Below are 10,900 nucleotides of genomic sequence, written 5' to 3'. Positions count from 1 at the left end.
TACAAGGCTCGAAATTGCGACCATTTTGGTCGCATATGCTCCCGAAATTTAATCTGTGCGACCTCAAAATATATTTGGGAGCATTTGTGTGAGTGCATATAATTGTTGTCATGCGACCTGTTTTCATTTCTCTAAAAACGTTCAGAGTATGTGCCTTCTGTGTGTTGATACGGTGACCTGCCTGCCGTTCTATGAAACGTTAGGCTACATAACCAATTAAACTTCATCTTTACATTCTTAACTTTAATGCAGATTTTAGATTGGTTGATATTAGCTGTCAATCACCCAGTCACTGCTTTCCACTGTCAGGTGACAGGCTAACTACCGCAGGGAATGAAAAAGGCTGAAGAAGAGAGAAAATAAAAAAAGAAACACTGACAAGATTTCTTTTTTGAACCACCTAAAGTTACAAATAATGGTGCTGGTGATAGCGATCATGTGGTGAATGTTGATCCACCAGCCGAAAAGAAGGCGTACAGTTTTCGGAGAGTGGTTTAAAGACTTCGAGTGGCTCCGCTATGAAAATGGTTCTATGCACTGCGTTCACTGTAAAGCCTGTGGGACGGAGTTTGCAGGTAACAGCGTTCGCCACCGAATCTACACATTTCGTAATTGTTATTTTACGATGTGCGGTTTGACATTATCGAGTATATTGCAAAATCCAAACAAAACACACCTACAGAGAGTGCACGCATACATGACGTGAAGTCTAGTAGGTTAGATTAGTGCGCGCGCGCATTTAGAGTGTGTTCTTTAACGGCATGATTCAGTCTATTATAATGCATCACAAAATTCAAGATATGGGGCCTTTAAGCATTTACTACACAGAGCCGTTGTTCACTGACGAGCTGCGCAAAAAATCGTGTGAATATGAACGTGGTTTTGCGCAGCTTGCCTGTGAACAACGGCTCTGTGTAGTTAATGCTGCTCAATGTGAAAACACGCACGTGAAGGAGATTTACCGCTGATTACAGAACCAGCTTTACTGATAAGATGCGCGTTAAATATCGCATGCGATTTATCGTGCAGCCCTAGTAAAAATCTATTTAAACTTATTGGAAAAGATTCATTTCTGTCACTGCTGTGAACTGACCACCACACGGAATATGAATATTAAAAATTTTAGGAGTCAGCTGTCCACTGTAGTCCTTAAGATATCAGCACAGTAACACTCAGTCAAATTATTGTTATCGTTAAAATCCCAGAAAATATCGAGATATAATTTGTCAATATTGCACACCCCTAGCTGCCAGCCGTTCGGTGCAACTGGCAGAGCTGAATGTAAAATTTAACACCGCATACACCATCCTAACCCTCGCCAAAGAAGAGCTTAACTTTAGGTTGATTACAAAAGAAATCTGTCAGTGTTCTTTTCATTTTCTCTCTTCTTCAGCCCTTTTCTTTTTCTCGCGGTAGTTAGCGGAAAGCTGTGACTGAGAGATTGACAGCTAATATTAACCAATACAAAATCTGCATTAAAGTTAAGAATGTAAGGATAAAATCTGTTAATATATAATTTGTAGTTGTGATGCTCATACATTTTTGGTGAGTGCTCCTAAATTTTTGCTGGTGCTCCTAACTTTTTGAAGTTGGGAGCACCAGTGCTACCAAGTAAAAAAGTTAATTTCGAGCCCTGATATACTATTATTCCTAAACACCAAGTTTAGGGATCATAAACTCCAAAGAGCTAACTAGTGTAAAATGTGTAGAAAATATGTTAAAATGTGCTGATCCTGTTGTGTGTATCAGAAGAATCTCAGTGTTAGAAATCAGCGACTGAAGCTTGTTTTAATAGTCTTCACATGAAAACTTTCCAAGGATAATGTGTTTGATTTTTATATTATATTAATTGCCAACGTTTTAAATGCCACCCATAGAAATTTGTTTGATTATTTAAAAATAACATCTAAAATTATCAATGGATATGTATTTGATAACTGCTTTCAAGATTGCAACATTAATATCTATATATCTATCTATCTGCAATGCTATCAGAGCAAGAAAAAAAAGGGTTATCTATAAACTAATACTGTAATAGTACCATAAATTAATAACAATAATATTTCAACACATGACTGAAGCATCAATTGACAACTATCTGGTCACGGTAACACAATATTGATGAAGTATGATATATTATTATTCCTGAAGAGCTGACTAGAGTAAAATATATAGAAAATATGTTAAAGCATGTACTGTTCCTGAAGAATCTCTGTAGCAGAATCTTCTCTATCAGAAGGATCTCAACATAAGAAAATATAACTACTGATTTTTAAATATTTTTAACTCAAATGTTATTTATAAAAAATGTTTATTCATAAACTAATGCTATAATATTACCATAATAATAATATTATATTAATAATATTTCAACACATGACTGAAGCATCAATTGACATATAACACATGGCCATCTGGACACAGTAACGTAATATCGACAAATAATTTATCATTTTTAATATTTTTATTCTTAAACACTTGAAGAGTTAACTAGGGTTCTGTCATGAAAACTCTCAGAGGGATTGGCATGGTAATGTACATGATAATGTTAATGTATTTGGTCTTGGCGGAATAGATCTGCTACGCTGCTGCTGCTGCAGAGCAAGTACCGAGACTTGCTACTGCCAATACATCCACAACATGCTGCTGTAAGCATGTAAGAAATACTGCTGCTGCACATATAACAGATATTAATAACCCCCATATAGCATACATGAATCACCCCATAGCAGATCTATACAGGTGGAGCTGGGGAAGGTGGAGGGTTTCTGAAGTGCGCTGCCAACTGCTACAGCAAACAAAAGCCAGGTATTTGAATATTAAGCAGTAAGCTCATTGGCAATACCAATACCAATACAGGAGAGAACCAATACAGCTGCCATGTGACAATGATGTCGCCAGGTCAGATTGAGCTAGACCTATCGGACTGCGCCATCTAGAGTTTCATGCCAGAACTCTGTATTAAAATCTATAGATAATACATTAAAGCATGTGTTGATCCTGTTGTGTGTAGCAGAAGAATCTCAACTTTAGACTGATCAGATTTTTTTATCAGATCCTTGATCATTTCAGAACAGTCTGAGTGGCTCTTTCCCGTGCAGAATGTCGTACAAATCTCTCAGTGTAATTCAGGCTGTTTTTGATGGATGGAGCACCTAAACACCATAGTGGAAACAACGCGAGTTGAGTGCAGCTAAACTTCGCTTCTCATTTCACATGCAGAAGGTGCATACATTCTTATGGTAATGAACTAAACAATGACTACTTTGCTGTGAAGAACTTTACAAACAGTTTGGGTGGAATAAATTAAATAATGTGATATGACCCCTTTAAGTGTTTAGTTCAGTATGATTAAAATAGTTAAGCAGCTTATTTTAAACCAAAATGCACAATTATCAACCGACTCGGTTCAGTTTATATTTCTTCATTTAGCAGAAGCTTTTTGTGTCCCTTTATATTTTAGGACACAAATCAACTTACAAAATGTTTCAGATAACAAACTCCAGATTTAAATTTGTGCTTAACTGGCTCGTAAAATTTGTCTGCCATAAACTAACAATACTGTAAATTTGTGGACTTGTGTGCTGTGAAACCAGTATTATGGCAGATGACTAATGATGCTAATAGATTTAGACGCCCTCTATGTTAGCATGCACTTACACGCCTCTAATGACACGCTGCCTACACAACATTACGGTTCATCTCCAGTGAAATGCATTAGAATGGAGTGAACAAAGATTTCTAACAACTAAATGGCTAATCCAAACCTGCCTTCTATATAGAGGAGCAATAAAAAACGATAAACAGTAGGAAAAATTAACGCCCCGCACCCCTGTTTTCCACGAGCTATCACTTCGTTTCACCTCATCCAGGTGCTTCTATCTCTCATTTCCTCTCTTTCTCTCTGATTGAGTTCTGCCTCTCTCTGTTCCGTTGGTGCTGTACGTGTGTATGTGTGTTGTGGGCGGCCTGTAGCCCATGGTGGCACGTCTCTCATGTTCCTCTTCTCCCCGCAGGCCCTGGTTTGGCGTTCATAGCATACCCTAAAGCCGTTTCTATGATGCCCGTGGCTCCGGTGTGGGCTGCCCTATTCTTTATCATGCTGCTACTGCTAGGACTGGACAGTCAGGTCAGTTCACATGCAGACATTTTAAGGATCATGTGTGTGGTTTTTATATGATATTAATGGCCAAAGTTTGAAAGAACTATTTTTTTTAATTTTTTTTTTAGAAATCACGTTTTTTTTTTATTGCGCATTCCAAGTAATATCAATCAAACTGTAGTTGGATTGTTTTGATTAAGTAATAATAACTTAAACAAATACAGGTAATGTACAAAATTAAAGTTCATTGAAATTATGTTTTTTTTTTTTTTACATATTAAAAGTTTGTTTTATAGCAAAAGCAGTTAACTCCAAGAGGAAATTTTCTCACCGGTTAATCGACGTGTGACAACACTGGTAACATTGGGTTCTGGGGTTCATTGGGGTTTCAATAAACTTTCCTAAATAGCTTGTAAATGCCCATGCACATTTTACTTTCACTTTCGAATTTGCAGCAATTCGGCATCAGTTGCTTGAATGGATACAACAAAACGGTACAACAACAAACTCACTTATATTAAACACAGAACTTTTATTAACAAAACAAATAAAAATACACCATGCTATAGGCCTAATATAAAATAAATAACTTACACACAGTTTAAATAAAATAAAAAAACGGAAATCAGCAAACACTGTGGAGTAGTTTATTATTATAGTATATTATTAAAACAAAACTTTTTTTAGTTGAAATATAATTTTCGTTAGTAGGAAACATTAACTGAAATAAAAGAAATTCTAAAACAATTAAATAATTCAAACTAAAATGAAAATGAATAAAAAATAGACGGAAAATTTTAAACTATTAAAATTAAAACAGAAAAAAAGATTCAAAATATTAATAAAAACTATAATAGTATCTCAATGATACTAAAATAACACTGCCATGAATCTGAAGTTCCAAATGTGGAAATGATTAAATCTAACTTGAATCTCAAAGAGGTTTTTATTTCAGTTGTCAGAGGACATTTTCTTTTCATTTGGCAAAAAGTTGCCCTTGTGTGTTTTTGATTAAAATATCACCATGCAACTGAAAATATTTTGAGTTTGATTTTGAAGTGAGCCCATTAATAACACATCTTGGCTTTTTTTTTTTTTTTTCAGTTTGTTGGTGTGGAGGGTTTCGTAACTGGAATTCTTGATCTTTTCCCTGGAAAGTATTACATGCGCTATCAGCGCGAAATCGCTGTGGCGATCTGCTGTTTATTATGCTTCATTATAGATCTCTCCATGGTTACACAGGTGAGTCCTCTTAATGAAACACCCCTTCATCAGCTGTGAGAATATCAGCATCAGTCGCGTGGCTCTCCATTAGTCAGATAAGAATATAATGGTTTATCACAAGTCCTTTCTCTGGGTGTTAGATCGTCACGCTCTCATCCAGAGGCTGATCTTTCTTCACTGAAAATTGTTGCCGTATGTGGGAGTGGCGTGACTCATAAAACTCACAGTGAGGGTTTACACAAGAAAACTTCAAAGAATCACAATGAACATGTCAGGTTGTTAAGTAGCATTTGTGATACTGATTCATTGGTTTTTCAAACACAGATGAAGTTGACAAATTGTTGTGTAAAGACAACGTGAAACAACATTTATGATGCATATGACAACTTATTTCAGGGTGAAACCAAATATTAATAATGTAGGGTGGAACTAGGGATTTGATCAGTGACCTATGATATTATTGGTTAATATTAGTTTTTGAATATGGGAAAATAATAGGATATATTGTGTGTTTGTGTGTGTACCTACTTAACCATATTTTGGTGACGAATGTTGTACCCTAAAGTGAGCAAAACCTGACAAAATCGCCAAAAACCTCCATTTGGGCACATCCTCATTTGTAAAACTGGCATAAAAATAAAGTAAACCAAAGTTTTTTTGAAATTGTAAAAATGCAGAAAGTTTTCTGTGAGGGGTAGGGGTGGGTTTAGGTTAAAAAGTATATAACTATCTGTATATAAAAACAATAGAAGTCTATGTAATGTCCCCATTTAGATATCTAAGTAAACGTGTGTGAATGTGTATGTGTGTGTGTGTGTGTGTGTGTGTATACAACATTTGGTACTTGCAACCTATTTACCCTTATCTATTGTGGCATATTTTTGTTTTATAAAAAAAAAAATGTTTATTTTAATATTTTTTATTTTGTTTTATTATTTTAATTTTATTTTATGTATTTTTTTTGTTTTACAAAATATATTTTATGTCCTAGATTTTGAAATTGCAAATCTCATATAATGTGAACATAAAATTAAAATGCTCGTATAATATTTAGTTTTACTTTTCTAAATACATTTTGTTCCTTTGAACTTTCTGTTTACGTATCAAAAAATGTATCACGGTTTTCAACATTGATAATAATAAGAAATGGTTCTTGAGTACAACTCAGCATATCAGAATGATTTCTGAAGGATCATGTGACACTGAAGACTGGAGTATTGATGCTGAAAATTAATCTTTGACATCACCTGAATAAATTACTTAAAAAATTTTTTTTAAATAGAAATAAATTATATTTCACAATATTTGTACTGCAAATAAATGCAGCCTCGACTGGCATAATAGAATTTAAAAAAAATAAAAATAAATCGTACCAACCCCAATCTTTTGCTTGTATATATTTATTATTCCACTATATTATTCTACTATTTGTGAAAAATTGTCATATTTGTGTTTATTTTTCTCTAGAAAACAACATGCACTGATTGTGAGGCATTTATGAAGTTCAAAGGGTCTATTTTGATTTCATATCAATTTGCGTTTACAGGGAGGGATGTACGTCTTCCAGCTTTTTGACTACTACTCAGCCAGTGGAATGACCCTACTGTGGCAAGCATTCTGGGAATGCGTGGTTGTCGCGTGGGTTTATGGTGAGAATCTCTTCATGCAGCCGTTTTTCCATTCTCTTGTCTCATCAGTTTATCATGAGTACTGTAGGCATTTATCTTCCAGTGTTTGCTGCATTAAGAGATAAGAATAGCATGTAGGACCCTGTGCTGGCAGCAGCACTATTCTAATGCTCCACACACCCAAAAGAGCGCTGACTTCATGCCGCTGTGTGCAGGTGCTGACAGGTTTATGGATGATATTGCCCGTATGATCGGTTACCGGCCATTCCCGTGGATAAAGTGGTGCTGGTCCTTTATAACTCCATGTGTTTGCATGGTGAGTGCTGGAAAATACTCCCACCTGTTCACGCTTTTTAAAAGTGGTTACGTCTGTCAATATTTATGCCATTTAACCCCTCCTTTTGTGTTCAAAAACTGGATATAACTTTTGTATTGTGGGTCAAATTGAGCCACATTGGTTTCCATGCAATTTGCCAGAAATCAACACTATGAAAAACAAAAAAGATTCATGTAAACACAGAAAACCTCTTGTAGCTTGTCAGAGAGATTTAATAATTCCCATCTATTTCTATTGTGTTAAGGGTCAATTTGACCCATATATTTTTGTTCAAAATAAGCTGCACTAAAAAGACACCAAAAAAAGATGGGGTTCTTTTGTCATGACCATCTGAGTATATATTGGGTTATTTTAGTATCATTAAGATACTATTATAGCTTTTATTTTATTTATTTTTTATATATATATATTTTTTCTGTTTTCATTTTAATTCTCATTAAAGTTTTAGTAATATTGTGTTTTTGTCATTTTTGCATTAGTTTTCTTTTTTAAATATGTATATATAATTTTTTTAATAATTTTCATTTCATTTTTACTTTTAGTTATTTTAGTGCAATAAGATAAACGAACTAAAAATGAGGAAAAAATAAAATACGTTTCTTATATTTTAACATAAGTTTATAACATAAGTTTCTTATATTTTATTTCAAGTAACAAAAATTGTTTATGTTTCAAGTTTTAGTGAACTATAATAACCCTGGTATCCAACATTAAGTGTACTTAGTGTAAGTAAATTTCTTTGCTATTTGTACTACTTCTGCCTTTTTGTAATTTTCTTGTAATTGAGATCCAAAAATATAACAACCAAAAACAGCCTTTGGCAGCTTTTTGACAGTGAATTTTCCGTGGATGATTCAGAAGACAAGTCTTCAGTTTCGAATAAACATTGAGTCTTACATTTCGTAAAGTCTCACATATTTCATGTTTAAGTGTTTAGCAAGCTACAATATTTTTTAACCTGATTGTCAAAGTTGAATTTTGGATGGAAAATTGCATGGAAACCAATGGAGGTCAATTTGACCCACAACACAAAAGTCAGACATGTTTTGGAAAGGCTTTACAAATTTGTTATGTATCAACACTTCGCATGCTCATTCATGACCCTAAATGAGAACCATTTGCAAAATGTCAAGAAGAAATAAAGGCAGTTTGAAAATTGGATGTAGGTCAAACTGACCCGAGCAAGGTTCAAACTGATATAAAAAAACATGTTAGGCTGCTGCTCCTGTGTTGTTCAATCAGATTGTTGACTCTGATATGGATGCCATTGCTTTTTATGTCTTCAGGGTATCTTCCTATTTCATCTGCTGAACTACAAGCCTCTGACCTACAACAATGTGTATGTGTACCCGTGGTGGGGAGAGGTGATCGGATGGTGTTTGGCTCTCTCCTCCATGCTCTGTATCCCCGTTAGCCTTGTGTACAAGCTCGCTGGAGCCAAGGGAACATTCAGAGAGGTTTGCACCATTTCAACCTATTCAAAGCACTGCTCTATTTCCCGTGCACTAGCACTAATATATGAAAGGTGATGAGTAGGTGTGTTTATTTGCAAGATCCAAATTCTGAGTTTCGGCCCCACAAACAACAGTTAGTGCAAACAGTCCAAAAACAGCAATTCAGTGTAGCTGTCGATGCCATTGGAGTTGGACTATGGGTCAGTTACCTCACTGAAAAGCATCAGAATTACTCATGAGAAAGCAATGTGTGTATTTATAGTAACTAGGCTAATGGTTGTCATTCCTCTGCAGATAGACCACAATGCCTCACCCCCTCGATGTTTGCGTCCAAACACACACTGAATACTGAATACAGCTGAGGGTTGTGGCATGTATGTGTAGGAAAACTAGCACAGGATGCTGGAGGAAATGAAAAATAATAGGGCTGTCAAACAAATTAAATAGTAATTGTGATTAATCTGTTTTTATAGTGCAATACGGCATTCTGTTACTTTTTAAGGAACGAAAACTAAATAATGTTATTTTGGGGTTTAGCAATTTGTGAGGATGACACTAGGAAAATATGCTCATATCTATATAAGGATACTGGCCAGAGGGAAATTTCCTCATTCGGACTAAAAACAATCAAATTATTATTTCTCAAATTGCATCTCGGCAAACAAGAAATGAAAATATGAAAGTCAATGAAACTGCTGATATTTCATTTGTTGAGCATTGTTGTTGTTTTAATATTATTTATACTATTATAGTATATATTCTTTTTTATTTTATAGTATTTTTATAGTATTCTATAGTGTATATATATATATATAAATATTAATAATTTTATATATATTTACATTTATATATATATATATATATATATATATATATATACATACGTGTGTGTAAATATATATGTAATTTTAGTTTGGTGTTCCAGATATGATGTGGGGACTAAAATAAATTAAATTCAATTGTACTTTAAATTATTTTACTGTAAATTATTCCCTCGTTTTAATTTACATAAAATCAGGGAACAATTTAATAAATCATAAGAAAATAATTGATATTCTTTCTTTATTTATGTTTTTGCATGTCATTTAATGGTTCTATGTATTTTAATATTTCAACTTAAAATATTTTTGACAGGTAGTTGCCAAGGCAAGATTTCTCAAAAGTTTAAGTTTAATTTTTTCATCGAATAATTATAGTTTATTTTATTTCTGCTTTATTTCAATTAAAAACAATGAAAAAGAACAACCGTCCAAAGAATAAATCCGCGTCTGATTTATAAAAAAATAACTGTAACCCATCATTTGCATTTGTTAACATGTTAACTTTGTCAGTCCTAAAAAATAATGTGGGATCATATGGGAACACCTACTGATGCTCTAAATGGAAATGTCAGCACAGATTTGTTGACACAAAGTTTAGTCTGATTGTCATTAATTGTTATTCTCACAGTTACAGTAAATTGTAGTTTTCTTCTCTAAACTAGCTTGATTTTATTCAGAATGCATAGATTAGGACTACGTGAACTGCTCAAATAAGCATGTTGCCCATTCATTATGTGTTTTGTTTTTCATGCAGCGTTGGGAATATCTGACCAAACCAGTGTGGGGAGCCCATCACCTCGAATACATGGCCCCTGACACTGACATTAAAAGCCTGGCCTCTCTGTCTCCTGGAACGGAGGAGAACAAGGTGATCATTTTTGAGAGTGTTATGTAGATCAAAGGGAAATGCTACGACAACCCTCCTAAGGCAAGCTGGTTGAAGAAATTGTCAGTATTTTTTTATTTTATTTTATGGAATACTGCATCACCTTACAGTCTTAAAACAGCTGATGGAAATTGACGGTTACATTTTGTTTCATACAACAGATCCTCTAGCATGCACATTACCAGATGCTCTTCCTCTTCCACCTGTTGAAACTGCAAACTATATACATAATTTTTTTTTTATTATATGCAAAGTTTATTGCAGATATCAAGACTTGCAGGGCGAAATCAGCATGTCTTTGGAGGGGACAGTATAGTGTAGCCTATAACATTATTTCACAGAGCGGCAGAATTCCCACAGGCCACTTTCCTGAACGTGATATGGGTCTCTTTGCACTGACACGAGGATCAAATCTGAGCAAGAAGCACATGGATAAAATGAAGATTGG

The 10,900-nt window shown here is 34.4% G+C and overlaps 1 protein-coding gene across 4 annotated transcripts in view; it reads left to right on the top strand.

The window, feature by feature from the left end:
* slc6a8 (solute carrier family 6 member 8) overlaps positions 1–10,895 on the top strand; it is a 38,545-nt gene extending 27,650 nt beyond the window's left edge. Inside the window, exons 8-14 of one of the 4 annotated variants that reach the window (XM_016546485.1) lie at positions 4,017–4,129; positions 5,207–5,344; positions 6,873–6,975; positions 7,170–7,270; positions 8,578–8,748; positions 10,321–10,434; positions 10,614–10,895. In XM_016546485.1, coding sequence (XP_016401971.1) covers positions 4,017–4,129; positions 5,207–5,344; positions 6,873–6,975; positions 7,170–7,270; positions 8,578–8,748; positions 10,321–10,434; positions 10,614–10,622 — 749 coding nt within the window. In that variant the 3' untranslated portion in view covers positions 10,623–10,895. Of the gene's footprint in view, positions 1–4,016; positions 4,130–5,206; positions 5,345–6,872; positions 6,976–7,169; positions 7,271–8,577; positions 8,749–10,320 lie in introns of all 4 variants that reach the window. The other 3 variants (XM_016546486.1, XM_016546484.1, XM_016546483.1) reach the window with 3 other exon arrangements.
* Positions 10,896–10,900: the final 5 nt, after the last annotated feature.

The sequence above is a fragment of the Sinocyclocheilus rhinocerous genome, unplaced genomic scaffold, assembly GCF_001515625.1.
Source record: "Sinocyclocheilus rhinocerous isolate Xijiao unplaced genomic scaffold, SAMN03320098_v1.1 scaffold99, whole genome shotgun sequence".
NCBI classification, from domain to species: domain Eukaryota; kingdom Metazoa; phylum Chordata; class Actinopteri; order Cypriniformes; family Cyprinidae; genus Sinocyclocheilus; species Sinocyclocheilus rhinocerous.
Note: the sequence above shows the minus strand (reverse complement) of the source record. Positions and strands in the feature narration are given on the sequence as shown.